Source organism: Monodon monoceros, unplaced genomic scaffold (assembly GCF_005190385.1).
Source record: "Monodon monoceros isolate NGI ecotype Baffin Bay Population unplaced genomic scaffold, NGI_Narwhal_1 Super_Scaffold_1, whole genome shotgun sequence".
NCBI classification, from domain to species: domain Eukaryota; kingdom Metazoa; phylum Chordata; class Mammalia; order Artiodactyla; family Monodontidae; genus Monodon; species Monodon monoceros.
The window spans coordinates 57,887,511-57,910,319 of NW_021703765.1; the positions used below are offsets into that span (position 1 = coordinate 57,887,511).

General features: G+C 46.5%; 1 protein-coding gene across 4 annotated transcripts in view; it reads left to right on the forward strand.

The window, feature by feature from the left end:
• RAB31 (RAB31, member RAS oncogene family) overlaps positions 1–22,220 on the forward strand; it is a 111,268-nt gene extending 89,048 nt beyond the window's left edge. For 2 of the 4 annotated variants that reach the window (XM_029222514.1, XM_029222500.1), the window contains exons 6-7: positions 4,968–5,077; positions 18,918–22,220. In XM_029222514.1, coding sequence (XP_029078347.1) covers positions 4,968–5,077; positions 18,918–19,012 — 205 coding nt within the window. In that variant the 3' untranslated portion in view covers positions 19,013–22,220. The remainder of the gene's footprint in view (positions 1–4,967; positions 5,078–18,917) is intronic. The other 2 variants (XR_003793496.1, XR_003793497.1) reach the window with 2 other exon arrangements.
• Positions 22,221–22,809: the final 589 nt, after the last annotated feature.

Below are 22,809 nucleotides of genomic sequence, written 5' to 3' on the forward strand. Positions count from 1 at the left end.
TTGAAATATAACACCTGATTACCATCCGAGCCTGGGGCTGGGAGGAGATGCCCCCTTTCCTGTGTTTTCAGCCCTAAGCCTCCCTCCTGGCCCTTTCAGACGGCTGGGTGAGTCTTCGCCCCCCAGGACTTTTCCAGTTGTCCTTGTCAGCACTCCCCATCCTTCCTCCGAAGACCCCATGGTCCCTCTACCTCAGTCCTCCTCTCTGCTGAAGGCCAGTGGGGGTGACTGTCACTCAGTCATTCAGTGGGTACTTACCAATCACCTCCTAGGTGCCTGGCACTGCTAGGATCCTGGCCCCTTAAAAACAAAACGTGAACCTGATCGTAAGAGATCCACAGCCCGTTAGGGAGACAGAATCTCACCAGGATGATGGCAGCCCCCAGGCTGCTCTCGAGGAGGGGGCGCTGCGCGGAGCTCTCCAGGAGGCCACGTGTGGAAGAGGGTGGGGAGGGGTGGACCAGAGCAGGTGCAAGGTCCAGAAACAGACGTGAGCACAGCAAGGTCCTAGAGCGGCTGTCCCGTCGGGCATGAACGGGGAGGACTCAGGCAGAAAGCCTCGTCCTGCCAAGGCGCTAGGTTTCATTGGTTGGAAGACATGGAAGAATTCTATTCACGGGAATACTTGATGGATCTGTAGTTTTGAAAGATCCCCACGGTGGGCCTGGGGGTGATACATTGCAGGAGGCTGGAGGACCAGTTAGAGGCAACAGCAGAAACTTGAGTGATGGAGACTAGGGCCTGATCACTTCGGGCTGAGAGGGGAGGGGACGCCTGGTAGGCACCTCCAGGGCTTTTGGCCTAGGAAACAGCAGGTTTACAGGGAGAGCCGCCGGTTTGTGGCTGAAAGGCGGTGAGTATAAATAGAGAAGTGATGGTTTCCAAGCCCATTTGCTTTCCACACGGCTATGAGCCCTCTGAGGCTGTAACCGCATGCCCAACACAGGCCAGTTTGCTGGAGGCAGCCGCCCATCCCGGATCCTGACCCGTGATGCTTTCACCAGCACCCCCGCTCCGCTGTCACCCAGCTCTGCACGCTCACCCTGACTCCGTTTCTTCTTATGGTCCCTGGAAGTTGGTGTTTTTCTCCGTGGTCTCCAGGGTGACTTCTGGGAGTCCTGACTTTGTGTATGTAGCTTCATCTTGAAAGTCTGAAAATACTCTTTCCCATCAAAATTGACTAGCTGTATGGTTTATACCTTGGCTTGGGCGGACTCGTTTCAGTTTACCTGTTTAAGGCCTATCACAGCGCCCAGCCTATGGCAGACATTCGGTAAATATTTGTTGAAAGAAATGAAGGAAAGTCATGGATGCCATGTCTCCTGTGATGGTGATTACAGAAGACCGGTTGATGCTGGCACCTTCCAGTCTCCCCGGGCTGTGTGTGGCCTCCCCCGAGACACAGCTGGGGGGTTCCAAGGTCACCGGATGGTCACACATCTACCAGGGGCCCCGAGGAAGCAGCCACTCACCTCCCCAGGGTTCTCCTTTCAGATTGTAGCTGTACCATTTGTTCCAGTGACAATTCTTGGACACCAACCAGGTGTCCTGCAGCTCAGCACATTTCTGATGCTGACTGACCCACAGTTAACACCGACCCCATGGGTCATGAACTCGGTCCCACGAGACTACCCGCCCCTTCAGACGCCAGCTCAGGTCTTGGTTATCCCCAAGTCACCCACGCTTCTGCGCAGCAGACGACGCATTTTGGGGGTCCATGACTGGCCCGCCCAGGTTCAATAATTCACTAGAACAGACAGAACTCAAGAAAGCACTAGACTTGTGATTCATTTTTATAAAGGGTACAACTCAAGACCAGGCAAATGGAAGAGACACATAAGACAAGGTTTGGGGGGTAGGGAGGGGCTGTTATGTGGAGCTCTAATGCCCTCTCCGGGCACCCCACCCTCCCAGCACCTCCGTGTGTTCACCAACCCGCAGCTCCCCACGCCTTGCGTTCAAGGCTTTTTATTGAGCTGTCATTACTTGGTCGTGACTGATTAAATCTCCAGCCCCCTGCCCAAGGTTGGGAGTAGGGCTGAAAGTTTCCCCCTCCTCTACTCAGCTGGGCAACCAGCTCCGGTCCTGCAGCCACTTCTGACACGGCCCCACCCCCCCATCAGAAACTCAGGTGTGGTACTCCTGGGGGCTCTTAATGAATAACAAAGACGCGCCGACCACTGGGGAAACTCCATGGGCTTCAGGAGTTCTGCACCAAGAACCAGGGACAAAGACATATTTCGTGTGATATCACCGTGGTGAGACACACTTTCTCAGACCCAGGGGTGGGTGGTCCTTCTAATCTCAGGTCATTTAAGAGGAGCGGGACTTGCCTGGCCTCCAGACTCCTGGCATGAGAACCTGTTCTACAGGACGGGCTGCACCTGGCCCTGCCTCCGCCCCTCCTCCAGTGTGCTGCAGTTTGGGGTTCTTTCTTTGTCTGTAAAGATTGAAGGAACAATTTCTGGAATGTGGGTGCCTGTTTGCTCGTTGTGACAGGAGCAAAGGGGGCAGAGCCAGAGGGCCCTGCGTTGGCCCCTGTCTCTGCCCCGAGTCACTGTGTCACCTTGGCAAGTCATTTGTTTAACGAGACCCGTTTCGAAACCTGGGGGAGATCTGAGGACGCGCTTCTCTTCTCTCTGCATTTCAGGGCCCAGCGTTGTTGTCTCTGAGAGAACTAACCCTTCTCGGAGGTTTACTATGGTCCTCGGGATGGATAGGTTGTATTGCATTGCAAGTGACTTTGTTCTCACCGTAACCCTGGCAGAAACTTTTCTGCTCGTCTTCGTCCAGTGAGGGGGCTGATGAGAGGGGAGTTAAGAACGCAGGGGAGGTGTTGCTGCAGCTTCCTTGGTTGCCAGATGGGCCCCTACCCCAGGGAGAGATGAGCAGACACAGCCCGTCTTATCTGCTCCACCTTTGGGCAGAGAGGAGCCCCACCCTTCAATTTGTGGTTTGATAAAGACTGCCAGGAAGACAGAAGAAATAGGGTGACTTGCCAAACAGAACCTAGACAAGCCCTCTTCTGAAATATTTCAACTGTAAAATTCACCGCCACCAAAAAACTGAAGACTTATTTTTAATAACTGAGAGGCCCGGGGCTTGTCTGTTAGAAAACAAGAAAGAGGGTAGATTCAGGAGGGCCATTTTGCCCGGTGCATCTTTGGTGAGAATGATAACGCAAGTGCAGATTCCAGCTGACACGGCTCAGGAGGCCTCTTTTCTCCTGGGACCACCGTCTTGAAGGTGGCAGTGGGACCCTTTCCCAGGAAGTGCCTGAAAAGTCCTCCTCTCATATGATTTGGGGTCTGGAGAGAATTTAAATGCCAGGTAGAAGTTGCCCAGTAACTTTTTTTTTAATATACATTTATTTTATTTCTGGCTGCACTGGGTCTTCGTTGCTGCGCGTGGGCTTTCTCTAGTTGCGGCGAGCGGGGGCTACTCTTCGTTGTGGTGCGCGGGCTTCTCATTGTGGTGGCTTCTCTTGTTGCGGAGCACAGGCTCTAGGCACGCGGGCTCAATAGTTGTGGTGCACGGCTTAGTCGCTCCGCGGCATATGAGATCTTCCTGGACCAGGGCTTGAACCCATGTGCCCTGCATTGGCAGGAGGATTCTTAACCACTGCGCCACCAGGGAAGCCCTTCCCAGTAGCTTTATGCACCAGTTGAAACCATCGATGAGGCCTGTAGAAGAACTGCCCTCCCAGTTTTGATTTTCCCTGCCCTCTGCCCTTTCCCTGTAGCATCCCCCTAGCCCAGCCCTGCATTCTCTTGCCTGCAGCACTGGAGGAGCTGGCGAACTCTCCCCTGCCTCCCCGTCTAGTCCCTTTCGTGCCCCTGTTTCCCTAGGATGTGGAGCTGATCCTGTCGCTGGCCCTCCGTGACCACTAGGTGCCCACCTGCCCATCCATGATCCCTGCTGGACCCTCTCAGCCCCATCACTGGCTTTCTCTGCACTCAGACCCCACGTCCTTCATTGTCAACCCTCCATTGTACCCAAGGCAGTGCTGGCTGGGTGCAGAGTTGACTTTCCATGGCACCGGGGATGGGGGAATGAGGGCACTCCCCACCTGGGGGGCCTTTGTCAGGCTGCTGTATCGCAGGCCCTGGTCCATGTTCTCACTGCCGCTCGTGGCCACACTTCAGTGACCTCCTCCAAGGCACCTGCCTGGGTTCCGTTGATCAAATGCATGGCTCTCCACCCCGCTACTCCTGAGCACTTTGCTGTCCACACAGATATGACAATGTTGTTCCTTCGCGTGTCTGTGGGTGTGTGTGTCTTCGCTCTCAAGTGTAGATTCCAAAAGGCAGGGACTAGGGTTTTCTCTACACCTGAAAGAAAGGCTGGCATACAACAGCACTCACTAAATATTGGTTGAATACATCAGTAAACTTCTGGAGAACAGGCACTGTGTCTTTTTAAATGTTTGGATCCACCGCAGTATGTTCACATGAAAAGTACATCAGTAAATGTCTTTTTAGATTATTCATCTAAATGTGCCGTTGGAGTTGTGAACATGCTCACTGCCAAACTTCCAGATCATGTCACATATTTTCTCTGATTTATAAAAGGCAATCTATGGAAATCCTTAGAAAAGCATGTATGCATGCATGCGCACATACACAAATTTTTAAAAATATTGAGTCATTATTATGGGAAAAAAATTTGGAATCAATCCTAACTCCGAAAGCTGGCCTTACTCCTAAAGCCTTTTCCTACTGTTCTGGAGTTCTTTCCTTCGGTGGGACCGGGGACAGTAGTTTACCTCCATGGATGCCAGAGAGCAGGTTTTAAACTTGAAAAAGCCTCACCCATCTTAGGTTTCCAATACTTGCTGAGCAACCGAGTTATTATTCTGCAGGACCACAACGGAGCTGTTTGCACGTGAGCTTTTTCTTTGCGCTGTCGGGTTATTTATCCTGTACAAACGAGCATTCATCTCTGTCTGGGTTTGCCCTCTTTTCCAGGGAGGTGCCCTTGAAGGATGCTAAGGAGTACGCAGAGTCCATTGGTGCTGTTGTGGTTGAGACCAGTGCAAAGAATGCAATTAATGTCGAAGAGCTCTTTCAAGGAATCAGTAAGTACCTGATTTGTGTTTTCCGCATAGCTTGCATTTTTATGCTCTGGGAGTCAGAGGATAAAAACCAGGGAGCTCCAGAGGAGAGCACTTCCTCTGTGTGAATTTGTTCGATGCCACAGATACTAAACCCTGCAGTTCTGCCCTGGTTACTGCAGACCCACACAGTGCATCCTCATTCTCCATCTCTACGAGTCTGTGGTTTCACCTGCCGAGTCTGGGTTTCGTGAATCAAAATGAAGTAATCCTGTTGAAAAATAAAATGTATTTTAATCAAAGAATTATATATTTTATAGCATTTTATGTTAGTATGTCCAGGGGAGGAGAAAGAAAATAGAGAGTGATAAAGGTATAGAAAACCAAAATCACCCATGAAACTGAGTGACTCTGGGCAAACGAAACAAGAGAAGCTTTTAGTCATTTCTTTTGCCTGGTGATTGTCGGCAAGAAGTGGTGTCTCCATCCCATGTGACCTGAAGTTGGGAGGTGGGTGGAGAGTTGGTGTGGAAAACTTTTCCTCATTTCTGATGAGTTTTTTTTTTTTTAATTGAAGTATAGTTGATTTACAATGTCGTGTTAGTTTCAGGTGTACAGCAAAGTCATTCAGTTATACGTGTGTGTGTATATATATATATATACTTTTTTTCAGATTCTTTTCTCTTACAGGTTATTACAAGATATTAAGCACAGTCCCCTGTGCTGTACAGTAGGTCCTTATTGGTTATCTATTTTATAGATAGTCGTGTGTATATGTCAATCCCAAACTCCTAATTTATCCCTCCCCTTTCCGCTTTGGTGACCATAAGTTTGTTTCCTGTGTCTGTGAGCTGTTTCTGTTTTGTAAATAAATTCATTTGCATTTTTTTTTTTTTTACACTCCACATGTAAGAAGTGATATCATATGGTATTTGTCGTTCTCTGCCTGGCTTACTTCACTCAGCGTGATCATCTCTGGGTCCATCTGATCAGTTACTGATGGAAGCTGATGGCTCTTGTCTTTGTCCCCAGTCCTGGGTCGTGTTTGCTTCCCTATCTTTATGTTGGTCTCACGAATAACCTTTATCTGCGGCTGTTCCCCAGCCGACGGCCAGCTTGAACCTTCACAGCTTCCTTGGTAACAGCTTTTCCATCCTGGATCCCCCCAGAGAGCGACCTGCTGGTGTCTGTCTCAAGAAACTCTGTCCTGAGATGCCCTCGGAGCGTGTGCCTAGCCAGGTGCAGGGAGCCAAAGTCCTGGGGTGCCCGTCTCAGGAAAGCCGAACCCCAGAACAGTTGGCTGGGCTGCAGGCAATTCCAGAAGGGAATTCCGGAAGGGAAACTGATGTTTTGGTCTCCGTGCGGCCTGCAGTCCCTGTTGGCGAACCTCTCAGAGGCAGAGGGGCCGTGCTTCCCAGGACAGATTTGATTTCCTTTCCGCTGGTTTTGGTTTGTTACTTCAGACTCTGAGAACCCACAGCAGGGAATATTTTGCTTGTTTCTCTTGGCTTGAAGGAGACTTCACCGCACATGAGGAGCTCTGACCTGGGTTACTTACAGGGCCCAGGAACACGCGAAAGAAGCAGTGGAGCTCTCTGCAGCCCTGGTCCCACTTGTTCGCCAGGGTCCACATCCACTTCCCTTCCTTCCTCCTTCAGAAGGATTTGTATTCCTGCTGTGGTTTCACCCTCAAAACAATAGTATTCTCTGAGCTCTCGGGTCTCGGAGGTTGGACTCTTGCACGCCAGGGCTGTAGTTTTACGTTGGAAACCCCACATCGTCAGACTCCTGGTCCTGCCCGAAATTGGGCCGTGGGTGCAGGGCTGCGCCGTGTGAGTCTGGGTGACGTCTAAGAGGGTTTGGATTGAGCTCATTCCGCTAACCTCGTATTTCTTCAAACTCTGTCTTTTCTGGGGACGTTCAGCTTTTCTGGTATGTCAGGCTAGTTGTACAGCTGGTAAACATTTTGTTTTTATGAATATGTATTAGTGGTTTTAATTAATGCAGCAGGAGAGCTGCTGACAACTGTGACATTCACAGCCGTCCCTGTGCAGCTCCTGGTATTTTCCAGAGCCCTCTCACCCGCATCCACGCAGCTCTGTGTACCTGAAATTCACCTTGGGATTTCTGCACGAGCTAGGGGACCTTCCGAGGTTTCTGCAAAGTCATGCTTTCGATATAAAATGACATAAGGACTTCAAGGAAGAAAACAAGCCTAAGCCCAAGCATTAGTCTCTCAACTCAAAAGCTAATTCCTTTGCTCTGTTCGGCCAGTATAAATCCCTTCATGCATATGAGGTCCTTATGGATCAAAGTGATGGAGACTTTGCATAAGGAATTCCTGAGAGCCTGGTGGTCTGCTTCATTTAATAAAAAAAAACAAAAACGTTTTGCTTATAGCACTGGGTAATCATGGCTTCAAATTATTAATTCGTAGAGAAGACATTGAATTCTTGTATCTCCTCATCTTCCACATCAAATAAACAGTTGTTTGTTTCTGTTTCATTAGACTTTGGTTAGAGTTACCTTAGCAAAGAAGCCTGTGGATACCCAGACAGGGGCGAGATGTCCGTCCATATTTATAATGTGGACCCTGGTGCCTCCCTGGCCTCTATTCCTTCAGGTGCATGTCTCCAGAGTGGGATGTTGTCACCCACTTACAGGTTAACTTAAAACACAGTACTGAGCGCACCTAGATACATTACAGCAGACACCTCGTTTATTTTCCTGCCCCCTGTTCCAACTTGTATTACATATGCTCCTCCCTGAACTCAAAATAGGTCAAGATATTGCTGACACCTGTGCCCCCCAGAACAGGGTTGCAGAGACAACATGCCTGGGAGAGAGCAGTCACAGAAAACCATGCAGGAGGAGTCAGAAGAAAAGCTGTTAAAGAGGTGTGCTTAAGCAAAATTGATTCATACGGACTCAGAGCAAGAGACCAGCGTTTCCCTTTTACATTCCCAGAAGGCCCGTAAGCCAGAAATGAGACAACTGTGTTTTGGGAACATAAGTTAATATATTTCGTAACTGGAAATTGTTAGCAAAATACTGTTTTCAGACTGAAGCCGCCCTGTAAAGTGTTTGTGCTGCCCTTTGGGGTGGTCTGTGTACCCTCCGTTCTCTGGTTGGCATCCTTCTGGTGCCCTTTTCCACCGCTCACTTTTGGACCCGCTTTACCCAACGGTGTGTGGCTAATGTTCTTTCGTGCACCTCCATTCAGTGTTGTTCTTTTTTTTCAGCCGCACCACGTGGCATGTGGGATCTTAGTTCCCCAACCAGGGATCAGGCCCACACCCCCTGCATTGTAAATGCAGAGTCTTAACCACTGGACTGCCAGGGAAGTCCCATGGGGTTGTTCTTATTTTTTTTCCTGGGTTTTTAGACCTTTAGTTTGAACACTAACGTTTTCCTCTTTGAGTTAAAACATAGGAAGGATTCTTAGCCAAGAAAATGATTGTCCATTGGGTTTTTAAGTTGGTGTGTGGAAACACAGAGAATACTCGATTGCTGTCCCAAACCTGTATGGTCTTCCCTATGAAACTACTCTGCCCATCTCAGTCACCTTGAGAGGCAGGTGAGGAGCCCTGACAGCACTAAAGGCTTCATCCTCGCTCCCTCCTTCATACATTCGCTCTCTCCCGCCCCACCCTGCATGAGGTGCCCCTCCCTTCCTCCCCACAGATGTTAATTCCCTGGAATCTCCTTCCTTTGTGAAGTCTCATGAATGGCTCTGCCCTTTGACTTGAGGTTACTATGGTCTCTGCTCCATCACTCTGACCCTTGGACATATGCTTTCTCTGAGTGATTCTCCAAGGGTTCCAGGTATGCGTCTCTTCTTCTGGTGAGCTGTAAGTCCTCTGGGAGCTGATCTCATTCTGGCACATTCCCCATAAAGATGAGGCTAGGAAATAAGAGCGTGTCCGATTGAGGTTTTTGAATCTGGACCTTCCAGCTCATCTCATGCTGTTCCAGGAGATAATATTTCAGTGGATTCACTAGATCAAGTGAAATGTGTCACTTTTCTATGGGTACTTAAGTTGGCTAGCAGCAGCCCATTGGACAGGCCTCCTGTCTCTCTCTTATTCTTTCTTTTGTAGGACAGGGGCCATGCTGGACACCAGGGACAGCCTGGGGAACAAAACAGACTGACGGTCGAGTGGGGAGACAGGCTGTGGGTACAGTCAAGTGGGTGTGTAATTACACATCGTAGTCAAGGCTGAGAAACAAAAGTACAAGGACCGTGGGGACAGTTACAGGTGGAGACTTTAGATTGGCTGGGGAAGGTCTCCCCAGGGAGATGGTCTTAGGCTAGACCCGAAAAATGAGAAGAGGGCAGAGAGCTCACGAAGAACAGTCGGGCCAAGTGGACACGGTGTGTGAGTTCCTGAGGCAGGAAGTGGTGGAGCCTTTAAGGAAGACAAAGGAGGTGGGTGGGCTGCAGAGTGGGAGCTCAGGAACCACATGGGGGTGGGTGGGAGGGGAAGGGGGTGTTAGAGACTGAGCCAGATGCTTGCAGGCCTTGTAGTGGGAAGATCCACCCTGGAGAATGTGTCTGGAGGAGGAGGATGCTGTTGTCCTCTAGGAGAGAGGCCTGGATGAGGAGGAAAAACGTGGATGTGAATTTCAGAAGTCTTTTGGGAGTAGAACCAGGAACACTGGGTAGTGGTCCGAATGGGGAACAAGGAACAGCATGGTCCTGAGATGCACCCCAGGCTCCCTTCCCTGGAAGGAGGAAAGTGAGCACAGGAGCAAGTCCTCTGAGGCTGGATTTGCTAAGAGCCTGGCAGACTGGATTCTGGAGCATGGGGAACACAAGGTTTGCTTTGCGGGTTTCAACTCAAATCCCCTACCCTTTAAAAAGAATCTCTCCCTGAGGGCAAAAAGACTTGGGGCTGCAGGCTCAACAGAAACATGTCTGGTTTGGGGCAGGACCTAGGCTGGACAGCTGTGCTTCTGCTCAGTTAACTTGAATACTGACTAGAGAACACAGGGTTTGTCCTGAACATCACATCTGGAGATGAAACTAGGCTTTTGTTAGTTGTTAGTTTGAGAACAAGGTGAGAAATACTTGTTTTTTTTTAAAGTGAATGTAATTAGAGGTACAAGCGTATGAGTTTGGAAAAATTAGAATAGGGTGTTAACATGAAAGACAGGAAGTTAAGGCTTATGGGCAGTAATCGTGTCTTGTCTGCAATCATTTGTTGCACAGAGTGTTAGCTATTTTAAGTCCACTGGATTTTGAAATTCTCTAGGTGGACACTTTTGGTTTGGAGCAGGTTAAAGAAAGTTTAAAACAAAACAAAACATATGCACATCTTATAATAGTACAGCAGACTGTCAAATGAAGGTAAGTTTAGCCTTTGTGGGACAAGGAAAGGACAAAGACAAAGCCTGTCCACTTTCTTAACCCCTCAAAAGTTCATTTACCAAATGCAATGATAGGAGACCTCTGCAAAAGAATGTAGTTTCAGAATGTGGGTAAGTTGGGTCTCTAAAGCCCTAAACATGCATATCTTTTATCCCAGTGATTCTAAAGAAGAAATTGACCAGGCGTGCAAAATGTAGTAATGATGTTTCACATAGAGCAAATTGTCATTCTGCGCCATTGTTGCAATTGCTTACATATATACTAGCTCATTAATGCACCGTTTGTCTTGTGAAATAGGCACTGTTATCATCCCTATTTTACATCTGAGGAAGCTGAGGTGTGGAGAGGTTTGTGATTTGCTCCAGGTCACAGAGGGTCAGGATTAGAAGCCAGGCAGTAGGGCTCCAGAACCCAGGCTCTCAACTGCGAGTCTGTATCACTTCTCATTGCAGATGGCAGCTTATGGTAACATTATTCATGATGGTGAAAAGCAGGAAGTGACTTAACTGTCCAACACTTGGGAAATAATTTTTTAAAAATCATGGGACACCAGTATAAACTAGTGATTAAAAATGAGTTTGTAAATCTGTCTTTAGTGACATAAAAAGATAAATTGTTGAGTGTGAAACCAAAGTTATAGAGCAGTTTGTATAATATCCTGATTTTATAAAATATGAAGCATATAATATATAATAGTAAATATATTCTTCTGGGCAAATATTGGGAAGATAGACACACATTAAAACGTCAACAGTGGTTGTTGCATGGTGGTGAGATTGCAGGGAACTTAACAAAAGACTTTATTACAGGAAAATTTAAACATATACACCAGTAAACTGAATAACATAATGAACCGTCATGTACGGTGGTCACCTGGTGTCCTTGGAGGATTGCTTAGGACCCCAGCGAGGATCCTCAAGTCCCTTATATAAAAGGGTGTAGTATTTGTATATAACCAAGCACATCCTGCCATATACTTTCAATAATCTCTAGATTACAAATAATACCTAAGACAATGTCAGTGCTATGCAAATAGTTGTAAATACAATGTAAATGCTATTCAAACAGTTGCCAATGTGGCAAATTCAACTTTTACTTTTCAGAACTTTCTGGGATTTTTTTTTTTCTCGAATATTTTCAGTCTGCGGTGAGTTGAATCTGCGGATACAGAACCTGCAGACGTAGAGGGCAGACTGTACTCATAACCAAGCTGGTTTCATCCCTACCCCCCACTCCCCCCGACCCCCCGCCTGTATTATTTCGAAGGGAATTCCAGACATCATTTCATCTGTAAATATTCTCAGCATGTAACTTTTTTTTTACATAGAACAATGACATGCTCACATTAATACTCATAATGCTATAATCATATTAATATCATCAAACATCCAGTGTTCAGATTTTCAGTGGTTCATAATGATCATAAATGGTTTCTTTGTTTGCATGTTATAGTTTGTTTGGATCAGGTTGCAAATAAGCTCCACACACAGTGGATAAAATTGATAAAATTAGCTGGTGTGTCTTTTAAGCCCCTCCTTAGCAGTAGGTTCCCTCCTTGCAATTTCTTTACGCGAGCAGTTAGGTCAGTTGTCCTGATCCGAGTTGAAAACACAATGGATTTTGCTGAGTTCCATTTTAGTACCGAGTGGTATTCCGTAACATGAGTAAAAATTTGTTAGTCCATTCACCTAAACATTTGGGTTGTTTTCAGGTTTCGGCAATTAATTACAGGCAAGGCTGTGATGAGCTTTCGTGTACAAGTCTGTGTGGGTAAATACCTAGAAGTGGCGCAACTGGCTTATCTCACAGCTAATGGTTCACACTCTAAGGGTCCCCCAGACTGTGTTCCAAAGCAGTTTTAACATTTTGCATTCCCACCACCAATACAGGAGAGCTCCAGTAGCTCCAGCTCCTTGCCAGCACGTGGAATGATCAGTTGATAAAATTTCAGTCATTCAAATGGGAATATAGTGGTCTCTCCTTGTGGTTTTGACGTCCATCTTCCTAACGACGGATTATGTTGAGTGTCTTTTCACATGCTTATTCGCAATCCTTGTGTCTTCTTTGGGGAAGTGTCTGTTCAACTTTTGCCCGTTTTGTATTGAGTTGTTTTCTTATTATTGAGTTCTAAAGACGATTTATATACTTTGGATATATGCTCTTTATCAGATAATTGTCTTTCAAATATTTTCTCCCAGGCTGTGGCTTGCGTTTTCACTTTCTTGACAACGTCTTTGGAAGAGCAGAAGTTTTTCATTTTGATGAAGTCTAGCTTATTAGATTTGTTCTTTGTGGCCTGTGTTTTTTCGTTTTGTGTCTTATAATTTTTAAATGTTAAACTAAAAAATTAAAAGGGATATATCCACACAATGGAATATTTTCCAGCGATAAGAGGAAATGAGCTATCAGACCATGAAAAGACACAGGAGAATGTTAAATGCATATTTACTACATGAAAGAAGCCAGTCTGAAAAGGCTACATACTATATGATTCCAACTATATGACACTCTGGAAAAGGCACAACTATGGGGACAGTAAAACGATCCGTGGTTGCCAGGGGCTGGCAGTGAAACTATTCTGTGTGATACTGTGATGGTGGCTACATGTCATTATACATTTCTCAAAACCCATAGAATGTACAGCGCTAAGAGTGAGCCCTCGTGGAAACCATGGACTTCACTTAATGATCAGTAATGGCCCATCAATTGTAATAAATGTTCCACACTCCTGCAAGACGTTAAAACAGAGGGAATCGGGAGTTAGGAGGAGGAGTGTATGGGAACTCTCTGAACTTTATGCTCAACTTCTTCTGTAAACCTAAAGCTACCTCCCTTCCCCAAAATATAGTCTATTAATTAAAAAAATAAATAGAAGGAAACGATGCCTTTGAAAGGTAAGGAAGCCTAATGATCTTAGAGTAACTTAAGCCCCTCCATGCTGAAGACGTTTGGCATTTTGGACTAATGGCCAGTGGTGATCTGCCCCCTCCCTTCCTCCTCTGCTGGGGCATCACTGTTCCCGAGGCTCCTAGACTTGAACTTCAGTTTTCCTCCCCCGTCTCTTCACCCTCCCACATCCAATCAGGTGTCACGTCTGCCAGGTGTCTTCCTACGGTTCTCCTTCCAGCCCTGTTTTCTACTTCTCTCCACTGCACCCAGATTAAGGCTCTCATTATCCCTGACCTGGATTTTCTGCCAGCCTCCGGCTGAATCCGCTTCCTGAATCCTAAACCATGCTGGTCCTGCACAGAGTGTTAGCACCTTCCGAGTTCTAGACTCTAATGTTCCAGGTCATCTCATAATCCCAATATTGTCTTCTTTACGACAGCAAAAGGACGGTTCAGAGGATGACCTCGAGTGTCATGCATGTGTCGCCTGCCCCACTCTGTATTTCTAGGGCAGGGTCCCGTGATTGTGAGCACCGCAGTGGGCCATAGAGACCCCCCTCTAAATGGAGAGGTGTGGAGGTCATGATCAAGGGCAAAGACTGCCAAGTCCTAGTAAACTTGGTCTCTGGGTGATTCAGAAAATCAGGATCAAGAAATGGAAGTGACAGGGCAAGTACCAGCACCTCTAACACCAATGAAACAAAGCTGAGCCTCATAAATCCTGGGACTGGGATAAGAGAGAAGAATGCAAACAGCGACTTGTCAGGGAGGACTCCAGGCCTGTGCAGAAAGCGGCCGGTCGCCCGCCACACAGGGCGAGAAGACAGCTGCAGCTGAGCCTGTTGTGTGTAAAAGCGTTACAGCCCCAGTCCAGAGCCGTGATACAGCTGATAGGCTTGGAGTTTGTTTTCTCACATACTGAATTCTTGAGGAATCATTTATTAAAGCCTGCTTTTTCTCTGGGCTATCAACTTTCAGGAAAATGGAACTCCAAAAAAAAAAAAGTCTTTTAACTTTTCCCAAGCAGAATCTTACACAATCCAAACCTTATTAAAATAAACACCCTGCCATAGGATTTATACTCCAGAACGAGCTGTTTGGAGGTTGTGTACTCAGAGGACGTTTTATAAGAGCAGAAACATGCAGTGATGTTTCTTTCAGACGTTTGCGTGTATATTTTTGTCCAATTCTGTGCCATGTAATTAATACTGATTCAACAGTGTTCCAAGGTGATCACCTTGGTACCAAACGCTATGGCATTTTCCAGAACTATGCTATTGTGTAAGTGCTTTGAGTAAGTTCCAAATAACTCAGACCACAAGATCCGAGTTCTTGGTGTGTTTTCACAGCGCTGGTGGCTTCCTGCACTTTTTAAGGTGCTTGCGTCGTTGTTAGGGCCCGGCTTTCCTTTCTCTGCCTGAAAATGGAAGCACTTCCTTTCTTCTTACTGTTTGAAGCTGGCACGTGCGGGCCCCTCCCCGGCTGAGTGTTTAGGAGAAGAGCAGGATGGGCCCCATCCTAGTAACTGAACCCTAAGCATCCACTGTGCGGAGGGGGAGGCAGGGGTTGATACGTAGCTGCATCCAGAGCCTGGGATGCTGGGGACCCGCCCATTGTCCTGGGTTCCTGGCACATTAGCCACAGCGTCTGTGATGCGTGGTGGTTGTCAGGCTACTTCCCGTGTTCTTTTTGTAGGTGAGGAAAGGCCGTCTTGGAGAGAGCAGATAGCATGTCTGAATTCACTCACCTGGAACAGTCTCACTCAGATCTCAAAACTCTTTCCACCAGATGAGAAACACAAAGTCTAAGGAAACTGCAGTAATTCTTTTTTTTTTTTAAGGAGTTACTGAAGAAACTTTATTCACAGAACAAGTGTGAAAATATCTTTTTATTGGTATTAAAAGGGAATTTTAAGGCTGTAATACCAGCTCTTTATTCCTTAAAGGGAAGCAGTTACTATAATGATGTACTTGGAGCCACACGGCTAGTTAGCACCTTCCCCCTTCATTGGGGAACCATGAAATCTATTATGTTCCCCCAGGAGGGCAGTTTTCAATGAGAAATTGCTACATCTGTAAAGAACATTTTCCAATTGACCATGATGAAAAGATTTTATCCACATCTACACGATGATGACAAAATTGGACATGACTAAAAGGTTTGGGCAGCCCAATTCTCAGGAACAAAACCTAGAAACAAATGTCATGATACCCATAAAAATGCCTTGATGTGTCACAGGACACCAATCTAAGCCTTTAATTCACATTCCAGTGCAGATGGCCTCAAAGGTGTTTTGTTTTTGTTTTGTTTTTTTTTTTTTGCGGTACGCGGGCCTCTCGCTGTTGTGGCCTCTCCCGTTGCGGAGCACAGGCTCTGGACGCGCAGGCGCAGCGGCCATGGCTCACGGGCCCAGCCGCTCCGCGGCACGTGGGATCTTCCCGGACCGGGGCATGAACCCGTGTCCCCTGAATCGGCAGGCGGACTCTCAACCACTGCGCCACCAGGGGAAACCCTCAAAGGTGTTTTGGATCAACTCTTTTTGTTTTTTTTTTTACATCTTTATTGGAGTATAATTGCTTTACAATGGTGTGTTAGTTTCTGCTTCATAACAAAGTGAATCAGTTATACATATGTTCCCATATCTCTTCCCTCTTGCGTCTCCCTCCCTCCCACCCTCCCTCCCTATCCCACCCCTCCGGGCGGTCACAAAACACCGAGCTGTGGATCAGCGGTTTTTAATTTTTTTTTTTTTTTTTTAGCAGAACAGCCCTTTTCTCAAAATTTTACATGGAACCCAAATATGTAAACAAACTGCAGTCATTCTGTCTCGGAGAAATATTTTGTTCTATTCAGTGAGATTTGGGATATTCTGAAGATAAACAGAACCTGGCTCCTCTCAGAAGCCGAGTTTGACACTGATTCAGAAACGTTGCTCACAGTTTAAAACAAATAAGAGGGGCGTCTCCTTGGGGGGCTGCCTCGAGTGTTACCTAATCTTGCTCCCAGACGTTGTCCCCCTGACCGTCTGCTGAGGAGAGAAGTGAGGGCCAGGGAAGAGGAGGAGGAATGGGGACAAAGGAGGTGCTGATGGGATGGGATGGGCCGCTCCGGCATTACCCTTTCTAGCTCTTCACTCCACTTTTGTGACTTCAATCTTCTGGATGAACTTTTTCTATATTTGAGGTACTCTTCCTAGGAAAAAACTTATGAAACTTTATGACACTTGGTGTGTAGAATCGGTCACACAGAGGAGGGCATACCGCTTAATGCTATTTTGCTAACTTTAGAGTTAACAACTTAAGAATACCATGAGGTTGATGGCAGTGTAGGATACTGATCTCGACGTAGTCAAAACTAATCGGTAAACAGTACTTGACTAGTTAACTAGGGCAGCGGCATGCACCGGTCAGAGTTACAATTTTGTCCCAAAATATTGCAGATGCAAAAGCCCCTATTACAGCTCCTAACACTCGCAGGAGGCACCCGAAATGTTAATTTAAACAACTTAAGTAATTGTACGTGGAATCTAAAATATGACAAAAAATGAACTTACCTACGAAACAGACTCACAGATGGAGAGAACAGACTTGTGGTTGCCAAGGGGTTGGGGGAGGGAGGGGGAAGGACTGGGAGTTTGGGATGAGCAGAGGCAAACTATTATATATAGGGTGGATAAACAACAAGGTCCTACTGTATAGCACAGGGACCTATATTCAATATCCAGCGATAAACCATAATGGAAAAGAATATGAAAAAGAATGTATATATATGTATGTATGACTGCATCACTTTGCTGTACAGCAGAAGTTAACACAAGATTGTAAATCAACTATACTTCAAATAAAGAAATAAATAACACCAGTAATGCTATAACTTGACACTGCCATCCCTCCACAACACATCACTTTCTCTGGAGGGGTATGGAACACTTGAGCAGGAAGATCTGACCTAAATATATCAGAGTACTGGTAGTCACTGGGAACTTTCCCCTCTATTTATCACTTAAGATTGACAAAGTAGGAGAGGCATTTTGTTTCCTTCCCTTTTCTTATGACTAATAAAACAGACACAGCGTGTCCAGGACAGGGAAGTACATACTTGCTTCTGGATTAGGACAGAACTGTTTGGAGAATGGCCTGCGGAAGCTTTGTACAGCTTTGTGGAGGACACAAATTGGCAGAAGCAGTAGCTGCAGAAATCCCTCCAGCCTTCATGTCTGCCCCGTAAGCGGATAAGAGCTCTACCACGAATTTTGAATTTTGGGTAATTGCCAATGGCCTCAATCTTTATGCTTGAGCTTCGATGAGTGGCCATACCACCCAATCTACACAACGCATTAATACCTGTGAAATTGACGATTTCCACCCTTGTGAAAATGCACCTCTTCCAGGGCGTTTTGACTCTCTTTATGGTCCTTAGGGCATCCACTTGCATGGAAGGGCTTTGTCTTGGAACTAATTTCCCTTCCATCTCTAATTACTGGCTACCTAGTAACTGATGCCCTAATTAGCTGATTTTTTTAAATCCCTGTTTTAGAGCTCGTGTTTCATGCCTTTTCCATGGGGGTTAGAAAAGTAGCATCAAGAGCTATCGTGGTAGAGTGGGAGGGACACAGGCTTTGGGATCCATCAGAAAGTCAAGATGTAGGTTGTAATCAGAGAGCCACCTGTGCCCCTTGGTATTGACCTTCAGGTGTAGCCTAAGTTCTCCAGTTAATAGTAAAATGGTGATCATAACAGTCATTTCACAGCTTCACAGGACCCAGTGAAGATGTGCCTGTGAAAATCTTTTAACTGTGAGGTTCTACACAAATGTTTGTTATTTCCGTATTCCATTCCCTTTTTAGAAGACAGCTTTATTGAGACAAAACTCACATACTTTACATTTCACCAAAATGTACAATTCAGTGTTTTTTATGTGCTCCCATCAGCACAGCTTTAGGATTTCTTTATCATCTCCAAAAAAAAAAAAAACCCCACAAAAAACAAAACACATACTCTTTAACTACGACACCCTATCCCCCTCCACTACCTGTTTAATTTTTACTTTGGATTTGTTAGCAGAGACTCTCAGCTAATTCTCTAAATTAAAACAAGATTACTTGTGAATGACACTTAAGATACTGTTCCCTGTGAAGAATGTCTCCAAAGGCTTTCCAGTTAATGCTCTAAGTGCGTTGGCAGGATGAGGGACGGGAGCTCAGTGTTAATACGTGATGTTACTGGGACCATCACAATTCCCAAGCCAGGTCTGTTTTTAGAAGCACAAAGATGAGGCCTCACTAGGAGCTGAGAAGGGGCTCATTCCGGTGGTGGATGCGGGGGGAAGGCTGGGAGGAACCAGTGGCCGCTGTTTGTGCAGAGAAGAGGGATGCCGGCTCTGGAGCAGGGCTTCCACCTCCGGGGAAATACTTATCAGAAAGCTGCTTTTACTTTTCCTTAACTTTCTATGCTTGAGCTTGACTTCATACAGCTGAGGGAGAGGGGGAAAGAGCTAGTACCACAGCCCCTCTGCCTCATGTGCGACCTGCACATGACTGGAGAAGTGGAAGCGGGGTGGGGTTGGCTGGGAACAGGAACTCAACCTTGGCCTCCGTTCCTTCCAGGTCGCCAGATCCCACCGTTGGACCCCCATGAAAACGGAAACAATGGAACAATCAAACTGAAGCCAACCTCGCAGGCCGGCCGGCGGTGCTGCTGACCTGGGGCTGGGGTCCCCTGTGCTTGAAGAGGCCGGAGCTCCCCTCCCCGTGCGCTGCTGCGGGGGCCTCCCACCCTCGGTGGCCTGGCCCCTGGCTCAGAGGGAGGTGAGACCCGCAGGGAACGGGGCAGGGAACATCCCTGGAAAAGGATTCTTCAAAACTCTGGGAAAAACCACCACACTGCCAGGAAAGGGCCTTTGGTGCGTGAAATTCACTCGGAGGGAATGGATTTAGGTATTAATTATAGTTGAGTTTTTTGTTAAAAGCCTCAAAATATTCTTAAATTTGTACAGAAGTCTTACTGGCTTATGTGTGTGAGATTCTAAACTGGTGTTCCACTCTGATTTCCTACGTTTCTAACCAAATTTCAGGAACTTCTTCAGTGCCATTGCCTTAATTACTCAACCAACCTCCACTGAAAGGTTCATGGAATTTCCCTTTCAGTGGAGTGTAATTGGACCATCTGCTATAGACTTGCGCTGTTATGAAAGTGGAGAAAGATGTATTAGGAAGTTTTATCTACATCTGTGACGTTTACTTAATGAACATTTTTCTAAGTTTTGGTCATATAAACCAGCCAACCAAATCTGACTACAATATATCATGTCATTCTGGGATTTGGAGGGCCGGTTTGGAAGTCATTGGAGTCACTACTGTGTAAACTGTAACAAACGCAGGGTATAAATATTATTCCAGAGACCACCTGGTTTGCATCACCTCCACAGTAATAAATTCCCACTCTCGTAGGGAAGTTTCACACAGAGTATTATTTTACTAAGAGAGTTTGTCATAGTGTCATATCCGGGGAACAAGTTACCTGGAGGATGTTTGAATCTAAATTGTAGGGCAAACTTCGAATAATATCAATGAATAATAGGTTACAGGAAAGCCAGCCAGAGGAAGTACCAGCACATTAAGATTCTAGACCCCCCCAAACTGCAAAATCAGAGAAAGTCTTTAAGAAGATGCCAAGCTTTGGGGCTGTGGGTATTAAGGCTAACCAGAGGGCCAACCCTGGAATGCCAGTTGGCTGAGAACAAACTTCGGTGAACCCTCCCTTTTCAGGTTTCCTGTCTGCTCAATTAATTAAAGATGTCTGAATCCAATGGAAGGAAAAGGGAAGAAGGCATGGAAAGGAGGAAAAGCCGTCCCCATTGAAAATTCAAATCCTGTTTCCATTCTAACTTTCATAGAAACCTGGGCTCATGTTGGGAGGTGATTCTTGGAGGATATTCAGATTGGTGCCCTTTTTGGGGGTGAGATGTGGTTGATCACGCAGTATGGCATCAGGGCCAGCTGGTACCTTCAGGGCTCAACAAACATTAATTGGAAACCTACAGTGTAAAAATCAGGGAAGAGATCATAAGCTGAGTAAAACCCTCGAACTTTCAGTAACTGTGCTTGAGTCCTGCCAGGCTCTGCCCCTGAGCCCTGGATGGGCGGGGACGCTGAGTCTGCCACCCAAAAAAGCGAGAGTCCTTGAGAGACCAGGGCCGAGTTCACACTTCTTCACGTGGACTGCAATCAAGAAAGCAGGTCGAAATCTCAGATTTAGGGTTTTTAAACGCGAGAATGTGTTGTCAGTTTGATGTTCTTACTGCTTCCTCCAGCTTGCAAGAGTAACTTGACAATCTTAGGACACGAACGCTGGAAACACTTATTTTTGGTTCAGGAGTGCCTCGTAGCTCTCTCAGACGGGTTCCTTAAAAACTGTTAGCAGTTGGCACGTGGACGTCTTGGCAGGGCCTTTGCAGGGTTTTTTAGGGTTTTCTTCACCTTGTCACTTTTATGGGCTACTGTGATTCTGCTTGCAGGCCAAGCGATTATCTTGCCTCTTTCCGAAGTTAAAAAAAAATGTGGGTTGCAAATTCAAATGACCTAATTCCGGGTGTAATGTAGGCTTATTTTGGAATCTTTCATCATCCAGCTGTCCCCGAGGACCTGGGCTTGTCTCTAGACAAGGTTGCCTAGCTAAGGAGGTACGCAGCCCAGCAAGTCTTCGGTGCTCGCATCTTGCATAAAACAGCCGGTCTTAACCAGGAGGCTACCCACCCATGAGGTGGGTACCCACCCAGAAGCCCACGAGGGTGGGAACCACTCTTTTGCCTTCCTGTATGGCCTTAACTATTCAAGCCATCAGGGGACAATGTGTCTATAGTCAGTCCTTGGAGCAACTGGTAGAAAGAGTAGATGGCACTTGGGCACACACACGTTCACAGGAACACGGCGTCTTCCCTGAAGATAGGTGCTCGAGCCTTGTCCGCAAGGAGGCTTTCGGATCTTCCTTTATTTTGCCTTGAGAGTACTTTCTGGCTGTTCTAATCTTTGAACTATAACCACGCAATATCATGTAAAGGCCTGGAAATTACTGTTGCTCCAAAATGTCAAGCAGCATCCTTTGCCCTATTTCCCCAAATGTGCTCTTTTCCTCTGTTTTCCTTCCTCTCCTGTGCGGTACCCATGTGTATATGTGTAAATATGATTTCATATTTGTTATGCCGACATGTGATCCATTTCACTGGCTGAGTCTGGCTCGTGACTCTGTGTCATGTAACGCAGGCACGGGCTCTCAGAGGGATTATTTCCCGGTGGGAATCTCTAAAATGGCAGTGGGGTCATGCAAACATTCTACCTACGCACATAATTGACCTGCCATTTTCATAGTGGAAAGTGGTACATCGGGGCGCTAAAGATGACTTCCCTTGCAAACCATAGACGGCTGAAGACCTAAAGCCAACATTTAGCCAAGCAAAGGGTTGGGACCCACCGAGGACCGAGGGAGGCTCGGGTGGCCAAAGTATGCCCCCTGAGATCAAGGAACGTGGCCTGTGATGGCTGAAACTGGCTCCCCTCAGGGGCCCTGCTTCTCCCTGCTCTGCCATGCTCATTGCAACTTGAAGAAAGAGTGGGCTCATAAATAAAAGGACTCCAAGCCTCATTCAGACCTATTAGGTTCTGGTTTAACCATGAAACCAGACCCAGTGATCCATTGTCACCGCTCAGTTGTGTAAACTGCTCCCTTTCTCGTGTTTTTGTAAAGGGCTTCTGTCTGGGCTGGACCCAGTTCTCATGTATAGAAGACGCTGCTGCAGACATTAGGACCTTTCCACCTTATATTCTGTAGTAAAGCATTGCCCTCCACATCGTCCAATTGTATCTGTTATTTTTGGTTTGACACACACTGATTCATACTAATAAATATTTTAAGTTTTACCAACTTTGTCTTTTTCTTATTATAATGTTCGGATGAATAATTGTTTTAAGTAACTTGCTGGCTGTGGGAGGGTTTGGAAGGTCAATCTCTCTAAGCTTCCGTTTCCTCACATATCAAATGCAGAAAATAATTCATATGCACACATCCACAATTCTGGAATCCCAAAAGCTTTGGAAGGGACTTTTTGTTAAGTTTGATATGGACTCATTTGGCCGTAAAACCAGACCTGAACTGATGTGATGCTATTTATAGCTACTTATCCAACCAGGCGGGGGTGAGGGGGGAATGTCTGCACATTCGGTTGCAGAATTCCTGCTGTTTGCTTGTAGGATTCGATCCCTGACTCTGCTGCATGTTCTGTAATAGATGCACCATATTACTGTTATAAATTCCAAACAAAATTCCGAATTCTGAAAACATCTGCCCCCAAGGTGTCATACAAGCTATGATATCCACCATATAAAGCTGTAGCATCTACCCTGCAGGTGTGTGTCCTCAGGATTCAAGGAGAACATGCGTGTGAAGAGGGCTGCCCATGGGGGCTCTGGGCAGCCAGGAGGGCCCTGTGTACACAGACGTCAA